Below are 17,413 nucleotides of genomic sequence, written 5' to 3' on the forward strand. Positions count from 1 at the left end.
ACCACACACACACACACACACACACACACACACACACACACACACACACACTATTGCATTAGGTCACTGGCTCCAGACCCAATCACTGAAATGTGTGTGTGTGTGTGTGTGTGTGTGTGTGTGAGTGGTGTGTGTGTGTGTGTGTGTGTGGTGTGTGTGTGTGTGAGTGGTGTGTGTGTGTGTGGTGTGTGGTGTGTGTGTGTGTGTGTGTGTGTGTGTCAGGTTCGGGGACTGTTCTCTGCAGGACAGGATAAATCAGGAGAACTGTGAGCTTCTCAAATCATACTGTTCAACTCTCAGAGATACTCCATCAGGAGGAGGTGAGACAGCTCTGTCCATCCGTCTGTCTGCCTCTGTGTCTACCTGTCCGCCTATCTTTCTGCCTGTCTGTATACCTCTCAGTATACCTACCTCTCCTATCGTCTCTATGTCTCTCTCTCTCTCTCTCTCTGTCTCTCTCTCTCTCTCTCTCTCTCTCTCTCTCTCTCTCTCTCTCTCTCTCTCTCTCTCTCTCTCTCTCTGTCTCTTGTCTCTCTCTCTTCTGTCTCTCTCTCTGTCTCTCTCTCTCTCTGTCTCTGTCTCTGTCTCTCCTCTCTCTCTCTCTCTCTCTCCTCTCTCTCCTCTCTCTTCTCTCCTCTCTCTCTCTCTCGCTGTCGCTCTCTCTCTATCTCTCTCTTCTCTCTCTCTCTCTCTCTCTCTCTATCTCTCTCTGTTTCTCTCTCCCGCTCTATGTCTCTCTTGCTCTCACTATGTCTCTCTCTCTTTCTCTCTCTCCAGCAGGGCAAGATAGAGAGCAATTGTTATCCTCTCTCCAGAGTTCTATTGGGAGTAAGAAGAGGAAGAACGTGGAGGTCCTGTGGTCAGCTGCATCGGTAACTGATGAAGATTAACTTATTTTTAGATAAAAAATACAAAATATTTATTTTCATTTTAGAGCATGATCATGGGAACATTCAAGGCAGCAAAGCAAAAAGCATACATTCACTGAGACAATGGATGTACATGCTTTCTAGGGAAACATTCACATTGTGGGTTAGAGTTTTCTCAGTCTATGGTACATTTCTCGAATCATCCCAACATTTGCAGAACAGTAAATGCATTTCTCAAAACAATTTGTACAAATAGCAAAACACCAAGGATTACCTGCAAAAGCCAGTCTTTTGCTCACAATCCTTAGTTAATCTCTCAAAAGTAAATATCTGTCTCAATGAACATGTCAGTGCCATCAGGAATAAGTCCTTTTGTCATTGTGTACGAAGGATAAGACAGTCAAATGCTTAGTCATGTTGTCGATATTACAGTGTACTTGGAGGGATGTTCTGATGTAAACTATGGCTAATGTATGGAAGCACAATTATTGTTAATTGTAAGTTACACGTAGTGTATTTTGGAGATGATTGCAAGAGACTGGACAAGATTACATTTACGCTTTGACTGTTTGTAAAATAATTTGTTGACAGACCATTTCATTGCTAGAAATGTGAACATAGGATAATCTCCAATGCAATGTAAATGCATTGCTGTAGGAATTACAGTGCAGTCTTCCTACACCTCCTGACGTTCCTGTCGGCTTGGGCCACAAATTCTCAGGCAGCCTCACTCCTCTTCCTCTTCTTGTTCTCTCTGGCTGTTGACCCCGTCCAATTCCTTGTCCTTCCATTGTCAGACAATGTAACATTGTGTTTTCTCCAGCTATAAGAGAAGGTCAAGATTCCCCTGGTAGCGATTTATCAATTCAGGACAGATTTAGAAAAAAAGTCTAATGGAAATTTATAGAAATATGCTTGACATACAATGACAAACTGTTGTGGGGCGTAAGGACTATTCAATATAGATCCATTACAATACATTGTGGTCAACAAGACATAAGCAATTGATAATGTAGGAAAGAGCAGAGAATTGTGCCTATTTTTTTGCCATGAATGTACCAAACCCATTGGCAACTTGTTCCAAATAATGAGAAACTGCTTTTTTGATGAGCATTAAGTGACACAATGATGTCAAGATTGAACGGTACTTTCTGATCTGAGAAATGTACCAAATCAACTGAGGAAAAACTGTAAAACAAAGGAAACAAAAGGTGGGGGAGCTTTATGATGGATTAATAATAATAATAATAATAATAATAAATGAAATTTATATAGCGCTTAATATGGTACTCTAAGACGCTTGGATTAGTGATGATATGGGCAAGATTTATATCCTTTGTAGATATTTTGCGTAAACATTAATATAATTGTTTTCTTTCCTCTCTCTCCTCCGGAATGGAATGAATGTTTTACCTATCATGTGTGTAATGATGTTATGACATATTCATCATGTGTTTGTGTGTCTGTGTGTGGTAGGTATGTCGTAGGGTACAATGGTTCGTGCGTGTGACCAGCTGTAAGAGTGCTAAGGACGGACGGCATGTCAGGTCCACTGGAACAGTGTGTTCTCCTCCGAGACGAACACACCCTCCGACACACACACTTCAACACCGCCCTGGACACCATGAGGATGGTGTGTGTGTGGTGTGTGTGTGTGTGTGTGTGTGTGTGTGGTGTGTGTCCATTATTAGTGATTCATTGTCTATAATCTTCTACTCTCTCTACTCTTTATTTCTCGCCTCCATTATTCCATGCTTTTTTTATTCCTATCCTTTATTGTATCCTCAATCTATACTTTTCTCCTGTTCCCTCATCCATTCATTTTACGACTTTATTTACCTTTTTTGTAGGGTGATGAGTGTTTATGAACTCACTTAACATGTACGGTCTTTATTGTATCTATTTAAAATTGTCTCTCTTCTTTCATCAAATCCTTGTCCATCGATCATCTGTCTCCCCTCTTTCCTACCCTCCCTCCTTTCCTACCCTCCTCCTTCCCTAACCTTCCTCCTTTCCTACCCTTCGTCCTTTCCTCTCCTCCACACACCACGTCTCTCCCCAGATCTCATCTCTCCTGGGGTCAGATGGTGGCTTTGTTATGCCGTCCATGCTGCTCCGTGCCCAGAGTAGGACCATGGGTTGGGGCCCCTGCCCTGGGCCCACAGGCCCCTGGGTGCCACCTCTACCCTGTTGTCTTTCTGCTGGTCACCTCTCACCTACTGGGTTATGGCTTATCATCAGCCTCCTTGTCGCACCTCGACTACCAGTAACTCACACTTGAGGACTAGTACCACACGCCAGCAACACATACGAGACCAGTAACACACTGGGTAACCAGTAACATACACTGGAGACCACTAACACACAGGAGACCAGTTACACACACTGGACTACCAGTGACACACACTGGAGACTAGTTACACACAATGAAGACCAGTAACGCATACTGGACTACCAGTAACAAAAACTGTATCACGTGTGTGTGTCGTGTGTGTGTGTGTGTGTGTGTGTGTGTGTGTGTGTGTGGTGTGTGTGTGTGTGTGTGTGTTGTGTGTGGTGTGTGTGTGTGTGTGTGTGTGTGTGTGTGCGTGCAGTGAGGGCTGCAGGATGGAGAACGTCCAGAAGAACGTGGGCATGAGGAGATACGCCTTCAGCAGGGTTCAGCTCCTCACCTTCCCTAGGACTTACAGACCTCCTCTTGGGACATACAGCTCATCCAGACATGCTGACACGGAGAGACACAGACAGAGGGACAAATAGACACATGGAGACACACAGACACACTGACATGCATGAGGACAGACAGACTGAAAGACCCACAGACACACTTACACACAGTCAGAGAGAGAGAGCGACAGAAAGACATAAAAACAGACTGACAGACACACAGACCTACTGACCGACATAAAGTCAAAGAGTGAGACACACAGACTGAAACAGATTTATAAATTAATGAATTCAATCATTAATCTGATGCTGGAACATAATATTAAGTTCACAATCATGTACAGATCATTCATATGTATTACTTAGTTTTTAGTTGTACCACTTGAAGTGTTAGTGGTTTTATTTAATACCTCTGATTTAATAATAAAGTATTTTCACAGAATAAAGTTCCTGAGTCCGTTTTGTTTATCAGTTTAGAGGAATACAGTATACATCCGATGAAAATACTAATATTACAATGATATTACAATAAATACCTATTTAAAATAGATATGAATACTACTCAATTTATGAATACATGTCTTTAAATATCCATGATAACGCTATGCATACCATGTGATCGTTCCACAGTTGAACTACTAATCTCAAACATAGCTGTATACCGGTAGTTGTGTACATGTTGTTGTTGGTTGACTTCCCGTCCGCTAGGGGGCGCTGCTACAGAACGTTCGCCCCGACCTGCTCTCTGCTCCCGTCTTCCAGTCACAACAACACGGCCAGGCCTGCAGCTCCCAACCGCCACACACTAACTTATCCGGGAGAATCTAATAAACCAAACCCTGCTACCTTGACTAACACATACCGTTCGCCCACAACCAGTCCGCCTTGTTATCGACACGTCCTTCGTTGCGTGGAGAATTTCCCCCTGGGGGTGTGTGTTTGTTTTGTTCGCAGCAAGCAACTCCCGCAACAGCGCCCCGGAGGGAGTGACCCTCCACGGCGATGGGGACGGGGAACAGGCCGGTAAACATAATCCAGCTGTTAGCGGTGTAGCATGGTGGAGTAGAGACGGCCGTGGCGTCGACCGCGTCCAGGGACGGTTGAACCTTTATTAAATAAGGGCGGTGATGGCGGGGGTCTCTGGTGGCGGCTTTCGTGCCGCAGTCTGGCGCTTTTCTACGTGGCTACTTTCCTTCTGCTTCGTCCACCTCCTGTGCCTCGACTTCACCGTGGCCGAGGCGGGAGGAGTGGTACACCGCCTTCGTCAACATCACCTACGTGGACCCCGCCTCCTCGGAGCTCCGCACGGAGAAGGACGGAGTGCGGGACGCTACGGGGAGCACTCTCTGAAACGGGGACGCCCGGGGTGCTGTGGCGATGCCGTCCGCTCCGCAGGACAGGCAGGCGTGCGACCCCAAACCCGGTTCTCGGTGCCCCGGGCAGGCCGGGGCGTGGATAGCCTCATCGCCAAGGGGAACTGCCACCTACAAGGACAAAATCCGCCACGCGGCCGGACAGAACGCCTCGGCTGTTGTCATCCTTTAACGTGGGAACGAGCAACTCCAACGACACCATCACCATGCCCACCCAGGTAGGTCCATCCCCCCTTAGCCCAATGCAGGTAGGTCCATCACCTAGCCCATCCCACGTAGGTACATCACCTTGCCCAACGCAGACAGCTCCATCACCTAGCCCAACACACGTAGGTTCATCACCTAGCCCCAAGCAGGCAAGGAGGTAAGCGGTTCTAGACCTAGAGGGTTTAGGTGTCTGTTACCTTTCAATACTGAATACTCTGAGAGGGTTACAGGGCTCCTGACATTAAAGTAAATTATGAAATACAATTGAGCATTTACTTGAACAGTTAAATAAATAGTACTTCACACATTATTTTAATTCATTTTGATCTTAGAACCCAACGGTTCTGGGTTAAGAGGACAAATGTCCATAGCCTGCCTTTAGACATCCTAGAGCCAGCTGCCCAATAACCCCTTCCTGCTCCTTAATGACCTCTCTTACTTGAGTAACTTAGAGTGAATTCAGATTCAATGTCATTAAGGAGCAGGTAGACTTTGGACTCCCCAATGGTATTATTGTAGAGTCATGGTAAACGGAGGGGAATGAGGGGATAGGAAACACCACACATCTGTGGGCTTACTCCACAACTGCATTTAAGTGTCAGCGAACCCCTGTTTGAGCTCCATTTCGAAACGATGAGATAAATACACAACAATGTTTCGGGCCGAGTGTTCCAGGAAGGAGGGGGGCCTATTGTCTCAATGGTTACCATTACGACCCTCTGCCCCTTTGCGATGCTTTTTCAGTATCGTCGTTTGTACAAGTGTTATTATGAGCGATTGTTGCATAAGAAATGCTTCACAAATCCTTCACACACACCATACGTGTAAATCCTAATATATAGTGTATCCTCATTATGCAAGAGCCATAGGTACAAGAGTTGAGTTCCTTGACTGGGTCTACCGGTATCAGTCCTACTCCTCCTCCTGTAGCCCCCCCCCCCCCTCCAGATGTTCCATGAGTACAGCAGGAAGGAACTTCAGGAATGTTCCCAAACTGAGGACAACTTTTCCAATGCCTCCAGTACTGGTGTGTGTGTGTGTGTGTGTGTGTGTGTGTGGTGTGTGTGTGTGTGTGTGTTGTGTGTGTGTGGTGTGTGTGTGTGTGTGTGTGGCCCTGATTTTGACTGGCTTGTTTACTTGCTTCATACAGCTTCATACTTAATATATATATATATATACTGTACACTTATGAGCTACTTACTGAAGTGTGTGTGTGGTGTGTGTGTGTGTGTGTGTGTGTGTGTGTGGTGTGTGTGTGTGTGTGTGGTCGTTTGTGTGTGTGTGTGTGTGGTGTGTGTGGTGTGTGTGTGTGTGTGTGTGTGTGTGTGTGTGTGGCCTCTCTCCAGGTACGGGCGAGGTGGTCGCCATAATGATCCCGGAGCCCAAGGGTCGCGAGGTCGTGGCTCTGCTGGAGCGCAACATTACGGTTAACCATGGCGATAGCATCGGCACCAGGAACCTCCAGAAGTACGTGAGCCGCACGTCGGTGGTGTTCGTCTCCATCTCCTTCATCGTCCTGATGATCATCTCCCTGGCCTGGCTCGTCTTCTACTACATCCAGAGGTTCCGCTACGCTAATGCACGTGACCGCAACCAGGTACAGATATGTGTGTTCTACTATGTACACACAGGGTCTCCATTATAATAAGGTATATATTATAATAGGTCGGGGAGGCCTTAAAATTTTGATGATCGCTAATAGGATATGTACACATTGTGTCCACATTATGTGTACATACATTTACACGTCATAACATAGGGTTGGCAATATGGCAATCTTATCATGTCTCAATGTTTTTCAGGCAGGATCCTTATGCACGATTTTATCAAGATTCTTTTCCATGTTTCTTTTCCAGTGTGTTACTGGTCTCGTATGTGTTGCTGCAGGCGTGTGGTACTAGTCTCAAGTGTGTGTTACTGTGATTGACAGACTAGATGGATTCTCGTGTGATTACCGTGCTTTGGCAACTGCTGGATTTCAAAGATGTTTTTATGTAACTACAGCGCCTCTCCCGAAGACAGCTGTGGGATGATGAGATTTATAAAAAATGTGTTTTTTGCGGAAATTTCTAGGGAGGAGTGGCATGTTACGAAGCACGTCAACATTGTGATACTTTTTAAGTACCGGTCGTCGTAGAGCATTAGAATGAGCGAGGTTATGCATCCTCCATTCAGTAGAGGATACCAAAATATCAGCGGCTTAGATGGAGATTCACCATCCACACACAGCGTGGCATTAGGTGTCAGGGAAGCCTAACCTGTACCTGAGGTATTACCAATATTGAAGAATGTGTGGTTTAAGATTTGGCTGAGAAAACCACTTTGGATGTGTGGATGAGCCATGGAGCTTTAACTGATAGAACGTGCACCGTAGCACAATGCTAAGATCTCTCTGCCAAGCCAGGCCTCCCAGATCTTTAATGTACACGAGCTATTATCGCCATATGGGCTTCCCCATGTTATAACATATATATGAATATATCTGTACTCATTATCATGCATGAATGTGATACACATTGTCTCCACATTACAAAGTATATATACTATATATATATATACATTAGTAAGTATATATGAGTTATACAGTTCATCTCTAACCATAACCCCCCCCACCCCCCCCCCCCCCCCTCCAGCGTCGTCTAGGGGACGCGGCTAAGAAGGCGATCAGTAAGCTTCAGGTTCGCCCCATCCGGAAGGGAGACCAGGAGACCCAACGCTGACTTTGATAAACTGTGCCGTCTGCATCGAGGGCTACAGGCCCAACGAGCTGGTCCGAGTACTGCCCTGCAGGTATACCATTAGATATGAGTACATACTATATAATATATACTATTATATATGTGCCCTTATGTCTGCATTGGAGGTAACAATCGAACGAGGTGGTCTGAGTACTGCCCTTCAGGTATATGATTATATATAATATATATGCTATTATAATCTGTACAATTTTGTCCGACAACTGACCCTGCAGGTATACTAATATATATAAATAAAAGTGCTGGGTGATAAACGCGATAATAACAGCGTCAACGCAAATTAGTTTTAACTGCACAGCCATTCTTTCTGCATTAATGCAGGGACTGTCCTTATAAGACGGGGGCCATGAGAGCCCGCTAGACATTAATTTGATCGAGAGACGAGTGGCGAGGAGCAGCATTACCGTGTTGTGGGAGAGAGACTAACAATTACAGCCGTGATTAAAAAAACGATACGAGACGAATTGTGGGCAAGACGCGCCTTCGTTAAGTTCCGTCACTGAGAAAATTAATGTTTCTCCTTATTTAGCGTACTTCCTCTTAAAACGACTTTTAACGAGTTACGAGTTGTTATTTGAGCGTATCTGTTAAATGCTTGACCTGTGTGAGTCCCTGGGTTGACCAGTCCTTTTTTTTTTTTTTTTTGTTAATTCTGGAATGAATATACAAACTCTACATATGCATAAAGATAGTATACTTTTGTACACACCACATGTTGATGAGAGTATTTCAAACTGGAAAAATGACCTTTTACGGTGCATTTTGAACAGATTAAATAATGTGTGTTTAATAGCTATTAAATATTTGAATTGCTTGACAGCCCTAATAAATGCATACCATTATGTCTGCATCGAGGGCTGCCTGCCTTTTTAAGCTGGTCTGTGTATACTATTAATGTATTGCGTTGTATTATATTATATTATATTATATTATATTATTGTCTTCCAGACATGTGTTCCATAAGAGCTGGTGGACCCCTGGCTGTTGGACCACCGAACCTGTCCCCATGTGCAAGATGAACATACTTAAAGCCCTGGGCATCGCTGTAAGACCCCTCCTCTCCCAGTCCCCGAGGACACTCTCCTCCCTCCTGGTGTCCTAGGATACCCTTCCTCTAGACCTCGCCCCCCCCCCCCCTGGTCCCCAGTGCTGGTATGTAAACCGTCTCCTCCCTCTCTCCGTCCCAGCTGAATGCAGACTGTCTGGACGACCTCCCCCTGGACTACGACCTGGTGGTGGGGGGCCGGGGCTGGGAGCCATGGGGGCCCTGGCCGTGGAGGCCGGGGTCTCGGGGGCGTCCAGCGAGGGGACCCTGAGCGAGGGGGGGTCGTCGTCGGCGGTGCTGGACCCGGGGGTCCGGCGGCTGGGTCTGCCCCAGGAGTACCACCACCGGACCACCTGAGGGACAGCCCGGGCACTGCCACCACGGACACGCAAACAGGTGGGACCCCACGCGGGACACTACACCGTCCTAGGACAGGCTGAGAGGTGTGCTCCTGGTCAGTTATTCCTCTCTCTGATTTCCGTCGCAGGGGAGCTCCAGCCGATGGCGAGCAGCGCTTCGGTGGCCTCCCTCGTCATCGCCGTGGAAACGGGCCTGTCAGACGAAGAGGGCTCCCCGGACCCCTCGCCCTCTGTCGAAAAGTCCTTAGAGCAGCTGTCCAGAGCCAGGTCAGCTCCTCTTGGACTTTAGCCTGTCAGAGTCCAACAGAAGCTGGCCCACTGTGACGGGGACTGTGTACGGAGGTCGGGACCTCTGAAGGAGACTGTGGACCGGTCTGCGGAGCATTAGAACCCCGGTAGAAGGGTGCTCCACGAGGTTCTGTAGCCACAACCCTGTAGAATGATCGTCTCCAATCTGGCGGTTACACCGAACTGAGCGCAGAGAGACTAAACTGTCTCCGAGTAGATTTCACTCTTGATACATTCACTCGGTTACCCAGAATCCTTCATGGATGCACATGGCGTTTGCCTGCTCCGAAACCAGGTGTGGATCTGGGTTTGTTGATCTGGATTAAGATGGGCCGTGACCATTTGTGAATCTGGGTTTTAGGTCTGGGTTAATCTGGGATGGAACATGTTGTTAAGCTGTGATTACCTGGTCTGTGTGTGGTCTGAATATGGTACATGGTTGTCAACCCTAATTCTAGGTCTACCTTAACGTAAAGACAACATTACTGTTGTAGCTCTGCTCCTGACCCTGACCACACCCCCAACCGCAGAATGCCCCGCCCACCTCTGCCATGGCCAATAAGGGAGGAAGGGGAGGAACCCAAGACCCTCTTCTGGTGAGCCAAGCTCGGACCTTGTGTTTGTTGTATCTTCATGTAACCCAGCCACAGGATGGCTCTTAACAATCTGAAACATCGTGTCAACTGGTTACCAGTTGAGGAGAGATGACGACGAGAGACTATATGCACTCATGGGAGAAACACTGTTTTTGTTAATTATTTGGTTTGTAATTTAGTTGCACAAATACAAGGGACACTGTTGAAAAGCGGAGGACACAAGGTCGAATATTAAAGACTTATCATAGGCCCGGATTTTTATAAGATACTTTATTTTGAAAGAAGGACCTATATTTTGAAAGGACAAAGTGGGACTGCTGTGAGTTACACAGCGGTCAATATTCAGTTGGATTTTATAAGAAACTTTTATTTTTTGATCGGACACTTTAAAACTGATTTACATGGTTGTCCAGATTCCCTGGCTACATTTCCTGGTTTTCAATGACTTACTTTTATTTTTAAAGGATGACCCTTATTTTGAAACGAAGCACCAAGACTCGTGCGAGAACAACACTACATGCAGTCCCGATTTGCTTTTATGTATTGGGAAGACACTGACCAATACAATTGGCTGTTGGATGGGACTTTTTAATTTGTTGTGTGTTAATGAATTATTCTAAACTCCTTTTTAAATGTATGATGTTGACACACATTTTATTTAGATTTCTCTTTCTCAGTGCGGACTTAGTGTTGTGAATCAGGGTTCCTATGCTGGAATATGTTTAGTAAGGTCAACTCCTCGCCAAACTAATTGTCTGATACCTTGGGCCTCTGCTGACCTCGACAATTTGTGAAGAAGAAGTAATTAGCTTGTTACTGTTCCTTCATAGTCACACTACCACAGCGCAATCACACAATAAAATGTCAAGAAGTTCCAAACGTTTTGTTGAACTGATGGCTGTTTGAAGATGGATGCCGTGTTGGGGTTGGTACTGAGTGATTTAACGTGATGTAACATTTGATTACTCTTGAGAGGTTAAACTGGTTTAACAATCTGAGATCAGATTGGTTTATTATGAGAGGTGCCAGGTTTACTCTGAGAGGTTAAACTGGTTTTAAATAATCAGAGGTTAGACTAGTTTACTCTTAGGTTGGACTGGTTTAATCAAAGATGGTGAGACTGGTTTAATCAAAGAGGTGAGACTGGTTTAATCAAAGCGATTCAAAGCCACATCTTAATACAGGGACACAGATTGTCTTGAACGCAGGACATTTCAGCCCAGTGACGTTGATTTCCACGAAATGAATAAAATGGAACCACAAACTTCTGCTCTTCTTCTAGGGAAAACGTCTTCTAAGTTAAGTATAGTTGAGAGCACTTGAGGGCACAAGCCCTCTGGTCTAGAGGATAGGTCTGTGGAAACACAATGCATTAGAGATACATGCAATACCTTTATGCTGTGTATTAACACGTGCGTGCGTGCGTGCTTGCGTGCGTGTGCGTGTGTGGTGTGTGTGTGTGTCTTACATTTCAGTCTTCACGGTGTAAGGGCAATGGAGAGCTAGAGAGGGAGACAGATCAGAGTTCAATCCAGCTTAGCAAGCATCATGAACTGTCATAGAGGAGATAGTGTGTGTGAGTGAGTGTGTTTGCATGTCCCTGAACCTCTGGTTATCTTCTCTGGACTCTGCCAAACTTATGTCTCAAAAGAAAACTGGTTATAGCATCAGCAACCTACCACACACCACATACACACACAAACACACAAATATGACTTTTAATGAAATACACAAGCAAATACATATATAAATTACATCCAGATACAGGGCACGAATATAGAATATAATTCAAATGCACATACATGCAAATGAACAAAGCACGTTTTATTGTTTTACAACAATACACACAGGGTGTCACATGTCTCTTGCCTTGTCGGGGTGGTCTTCTTGCACTGCATGGCCACAATGGGGGCAGCAGCGCCATCATGAATTTACCTGGTGACACACAGTTATTCTCTCTCTCTCTGTCTCTCTCTCTCTCCTTGTCAGTTTCAGGTTGTTGACATCAACAGCTGACCCTGAAGTGTGTGTGTGTTGTGTGTGTGTGTGTGTGTGTGTGTGTTTTGTCAGCACCCGCGCTCTCATAATGATTCTTTTTTTATAACCCTGCCCGTGGCTGCTTATCTGATGGTTCTTTGCTGTTCTGATGTCAAAGGAGATCATTAAAATGTGTGGTATTGTTACCAATGGATGCATACTCAACCGTGCACGAGAGAACACTGTACGTGTGAATGTGTGTGCGTGTTTATTTCATGCACATGCAAGGGGTTGAGTCAGTCCAAACTATTCCCATAGTTACGAATGTGTGCTGTGTCAGTCTGGTTGGACATCATGATGAAGATTGTTTGCTGTTGTCAGTATAACCGGTTGCCATGATTACCACTGTGTCTGCTGCATCAGATTTACTGGTTACTGAAATTGTGCCTCGTCAGTTTAACTTGCACAATGGGTTGCCGCTGTGTGTGTGTGTGTGTGTGTGGGTGTGTGTGTGTGTGTGTGTGTGTGTGTGTGTGTGTGTGTGTGTGTGTGTGTGTGTGTGTGTGTGTGTGTGTGTGTGCCTCTCTGGTAGATTCAGGTGCTGTTGTGAGTGTGTGTGTGTTACAGTAGTCTAACTGGTTACCATGGTTACCCCCTGTGTGTGTTGTGTCAGTCTGGTTACCTTGCATTTGTGCGATGGTCAAATCTCTGTCAAGACGATCCCCTTCAATCACACATTGAAAACACTGCCTTTATTTCAGTATTCTGATCATCTGAATAATCATAGTTTGGGGGAGGGTGTAAGAGACCTACCAGCCATATACAGTAGTTTTGGGAGGCTGTAAGAGACCTACTAGCGATCTACAGTAGTTTGGGGAAGCTGTAAGAGACCTACCAGCCAATAGCAATAGTTTGGGGGAGGGTGTACCGTGTAACAACCTTCCACCCAATAACAGTAGTTTGGGGGAGGGGGCAAGAGACCTACCAGCCAGTAACAGTATTTTGGGGGAGGGTGTAGCAGCCTTTCAACCAATGACAGTAGTTTGGACAAGGGTGTAAGAGACCTACCAGCCAGTAACAGTAGTATGGGGAGGGTTAAGCCCACCTAGCAGCCAATAGCAGTCACATTGTGGAGGCTTTAAGAGACCTACCAGCCAGTAACAGCAGTTTGGGCAGGTTGCAGCTCAGGAAGAGGTTGGAGGTCCCTCTGAACCAGCCATCCCAGTACTTCTCAGCCTTGGAGAGATCTATACGCCAGTTATACACACTCTGTAGACAGACACATACAGTTATATACCCTCTGTAGACAAGTGTAGATAAAAATACTACAGATACTACAAAATACTACTTCATGTAGAATGAAACACACACACACACACACACACACACATACACACTAATACATTATATGCACTCTGTACGAGTACACACATAAATGCCACTTGTATTAGCAATTGTAACTTTGTATGTTCATAGTGTATAAATAAGGTGTGTTTCGGGTGTATTCACTTTTGTGTGCGTGTGTGTGTGTCTCTTACCTGGTTGTCTGAGATGCTCCCCTCTGGTGTGGTATTGTCTTTATCGTTGAGTTGGTGCTGTTCATGGAATTCCTCGTTGCCCTCGACAGCCACATCTACCGCCAGACTGGCTGGCTCCAGCAGAACATCTTGGTCCACCTCACACCTGGAGGGAAGTAGACAGCAACAAGAGGTCAGCAGAGAAGGTCGCAAAGCACTGTCTCTTCACTTTATTCAACTAGTATTATATAAGTCATAGCAGTTGAAGTGTGGGGTTAGAGCCATTTTAGATTTACTTCTATTGTTTCACTGACAACCATTTTGTGATTTACTGGAAGAGTAAATTGAGACCTCATAGAAACCACATAGAAAATTACTTATTTATAATTATTGCATCACTAAATTATGCATTTTAACAGTTTTGCACATTATGAATTAACATGAAATTACTGTTTGCAGTTTTTTTTTAATCATTTTTAACTAAATATTTATAATAAATCGATTATTTGCACATTGGCTCTTACACATACTTTTATTTAGGAGGATGCGGCCATGCTGGCTTTTATTTTTGAAGGATAAAGTGAATCATAGAGGGGCTTTTAATTCTTTAATGGCTAGGTGAGGCTCACTTTTTGATCTGTCCAACCACTGAGACTCTGGCAGACTCCAGGTTCTGGATCTGACCGCTCTTCACGCTGAAAGCAAGTCCATCAGATATGGTCAGTTTAGGTCTAGAGTTGAGCTCTTTGGTTAGAGGTGGTAATCACTCGAGACGAGGGACATTGCTGTTGGTGGACCTCTGACCTCCATTCAATGGCATGTACCATGGACTTGAAGGACTTTGGTCGGCCCCTCAGGAAGTTCTGCATGCTGTGTAGCACCTCCATTGCACTACCTGGAGAGAGAGAGAGGATAGGATCACTCACCCATCTCTCTCTCTCTCTCTCTCTCTCTCTCTCTCTCTCTCTCTCTCTCTCTCTCTCTCTCTCTCTCTCTCTCTCAATTTATCTGTCTCTCACCCTCCACGACGTCAATGGCGACCAGGCCTACGATGGTGGGCAGCAGCATGCTACTGGCTGCGTGGACCGCGATGGCCCCGCCCACCCCGTGCCCAATCAGCACCATTGGGGGCGGAGTCTCCCCATAGCAAGCTTGCACAACATTTGCCACATCCCTGAAAAACAAGAGTTCTCAGTGGAATAATAGTACAGTATGATAAAGAGTAGAGAGAGAGTGTCTGTGTGTGTGTGTGTGTGTGTGTGTGTGTGTGTGTGTGTGTGTGTGTGTGTGTGTGTGTGTGTGGTGTGTGTGTGTGTGTGTGTGTGTGTGTGTGTGTGTGTGTGTGTGTGTTGCCTAACCTGGACATAGTTTGAGTTGAGAAGTCATCACATTGAACTTGGGTGGCACCTGGTAGAGAGCAAGAGAGACATGCAGACAGAGGCAGACTGTAATGGAGTTTTTCTCCATGGTAAAGTAGTATAGCCTCTTAAAGGTCCCATATTATACCACCAGGTGTGAGTGTGATTAGCCGTCACAAGCCGTTTTGAAAATCTGCCTCTTCTGACATCACCAGTGGGCGTGTCCACCTAGATGTGTGCTGGATAGATCAGTCTACCAGCCTACCCAGTGGAGTGTAGCAAACGTTGCTCATCTAGCCGTCTTACCTCTAGGTGGACACGCCCACTTATGTCAGAAGAGGCTTGTAACGGCTAATCACACTCACACACGGTGGTATAATGTGTCCCCTTTAATGTCCTCTCATCCATACATGTATGTTTGACCTGTGGATGGTCCTATTATACATTGACTCCATTGAGTTTTAAAGATGTCTGTAATAGATGCTCATGTGACATAAGTCAACCCCTAATAAGACCTTACCGTGACCCCGCAGGTCCATGGCCAACACCCTGCAGCTCACCCTGCTGCTTATGGCGGTCTGGAACCAACAATTAATAATCAGAATTGAATATACCATCAAATATATTTCTCACTCGCCCTCGCCCCCTCTCTCTCTCTCTCTCTCTCTCTCTCTCTCTCTCTCTCTCTCTCTCTCTCTCTCTCTCTCTCTCTCTCTCTCTCTCTCTCTCCATGAATTCATGTACCATTAAATAAGTCTCTCTTTGTCTCTGTCCCTCCATCTCTCTCTCCATGAATTCATGTACCATTAAATAAGTCTCCCTTTGTCTCTCTGTCCCTCCATCTCTCTCAATTTTCTTCATTGGCTAGAATGAGGACCGGGTACCTATAGATATATTTTATAAATATATATACAATATATATTTATGTATTATCCATGTCTGGCCGATGCAGTCCTAGACAGGCCCAAGACAGTGCAGTGTCTTTTCTAGATATAGATATCGGTATATGTTATATAGATGCAGCTGTATGATACAGTATTTGATGTGTATGACTCACGGTGCAGACAGCCCAGGACAGGGCAGAGTGCCCCCCTCCATGCAGCAGGACCAGCAAGGGACCCCCGGTGCCGGCCTTGTACACCCTGAAGGAGTCACTGCTGTCCGCCGCTCCCACCACCACATCCTCCATCTGGTCAAAGTACCCCCTCCACGACAGCGGAGAGTAGTCCGGCTGAGCCTCCACAGCACTACACACACACACACACACACACACACACACACACACAATCAACCAACGCTTTCCCAAACCTTCCCAAACTTTCCATTACTTACCTGAGCCCGCCAAAACTTTCCAGGTATTCCAAGTATTTGTTTGTTAACTTACTTCTCAGTGTTCTCCTTGCACATGGTGGACTCAAAGACGCCACCTTCTTCCCCAGGTTGTCTCTCCACAGTGCCCATCTGTCTGTCTATCAATGGTGGCTGTCTGTCAGTCCACAGAGAGTCTGTCTGTCTGTCTATAGTGTGTGTTGTGGTTTGGGTTGGTTCTGTTGAAGACTGGACTGGTCTTTCTAGACGACTACCAGCCAAGTAAAACAATAACACACAAATCACCACCATAAGTAGCCCTGACACACACACACACACACACACACACACACACACACACACACACACACACACACACACACACACACACACACACACACACAAACACACATAGCACGCACACCGACACAAATGCACACACAGACATGCACATGCATACACTCACGTATACATGCACAGCTCAACAATAGTCATCTGGTAGTGTCAGCATCCAGGATCCCATTGGCTGAGACCCCTGAAGGAGATGAGTCATCTCTGAGGGACATCAATGACCCACATGACTGAGAGAGACAGTGTGAGTCTTTCTGTCCCTCTCTTTGTCTGAATAACACCCCCCCTCCCACACACAAACACACGCACACACACACACACACGTTCAGGTGTTTGTGACACTTTCTTTCTTTCTTTCTTTCTTTCTTTCTTTCTTTCTTTTTTCTTTCTTTCTTTCTTTCTTTCTTTCTTTCTTTCTTTCTTTCTTTCTTTCTCTTATTAAAGAGCATTGAAGTCACTCTTTTGCTTACATGTACTATTTATTGAGCACCTAACAGCATCAATTCAGTTCAGATCTTGATTGTTATGCATTGGCATAATTTGTAACATTAATCCACAAATTAATCTTCACTGCAAGGGCACAAATACGCTCTCAAATGCTACGTTAAGTAATATAGCCTTAGCGTAGGAAGTAGTGTATAGTATATAGTATTGGATACGTATATGCTTCACTTTGAAAAGCTAACACACCCCTTAGTATATGCAATACCTCATAACGCTAAGTCAGGTATAACAAATGTCC

The 17,413-nt window shown here is 45.4% G+C and overlaps 1 protein-coding gene, 1 long non-coding RNA gene and 1 pseudogene across 2 annotated transcripts; 2 read left to right on the forward strand and 1 right to left on the reverse strand.

The window, feature by feature from the left end:
- Nucleotides 1-226: 226 nt before the first annotated feature.
- Nucleotides 227-2,359, forward strand: LOC130370549 (uncharacterized). Its single transcript, XR_008893043.1, has 3 exons — nucleotides 227-320; nucleotides 778-872; nucleotides 2,346-2,359. It is a non-coding gene; the product is annotated as an uncharacterized LOC130370549 (long non-coding RNA).
- A 1,117-nt stretch (nucleotides 2,360-3,476) lies between these two features.
- LOC130370494 (RING finger protein 150-like) lies at nucleotides 3,477-9,624 on the forward strand (annotated as a pseudogene).
- A 3,585-nt stretch (nucleotides 9,625-13,209) lies between these two features.
- On the reverse strand, nucleotides 13,210-16,645 carry LOC130370541 (protein phosphatase methylesterase 1-like). The gene is made up of 9 exons (XM_056576308.1): nucleotides 16,397-16,645; nucleotides 16,070-16,259; nucleotides 15,533-15,590; nucleotides 15,013-15,061; nucleotides 14,674-14,828; nucleotides 14,459-14,549; nucleotides 14,284-14,349; nucleotides 13,676-13,820; nucleotides 13,210-13,406 (listed from the first exon to the last, which is right to left on the reverse strand). Exons 1-9 carry the CDS (start codon nucleotides 16,630-16,632, stop codon nucleotides 13,260-13,262), a joined length of 1,137 nt encoding a protein of 378 aa, XP_056432283.1. The 5' UTR covers nucleotides 16,633-16,645; the 3' UTR covers nucleotides 13,210-13,259.
- Between the last annotated feature and the right edge of the window lie 768 nt (nucleotides 16,646-17,413).

This window comes from Gadus chalcogrammus, chromosome 17, assembly GCF_026213295.1.
Source record: "Gadus chalcogrammus isolate NIFS_2021 chromosome 17, NIFS_Gcha_1.0, whole genome shotgun sequence".
Classification (NCBI taxonomy): domain Eukaryota; kingdom Metazoa; phylum Chordata; class Actinopteri; order Gadiformes; family Gadidae; genus Gadus; species Gadus chalcogrammus.

Coding starts and splice junctions, on each gene's coding strand:
- LOC130370541 (XM_056576308.1), bottom strand. CDS start 16,632: ATGGTGGTGATTTGTGTGTTATTGTTTTACTTGGCTGGTAGTCGTCTA. Junction 15,591..16,069: donor TGTCCTGGGCTGTCTGCACC/GTGAGTCATACA, acceptor TGTTGGTTCCAG/ACCGCCATAAGCAGCAGGGT. Junction 13,821..14,283: donor GTGGTTGGACAGATCAAAAA/GTGAGCCTCACC, acceptor ACTTCCCTCCAG/GTGTGAGGTGGACCAAGATG.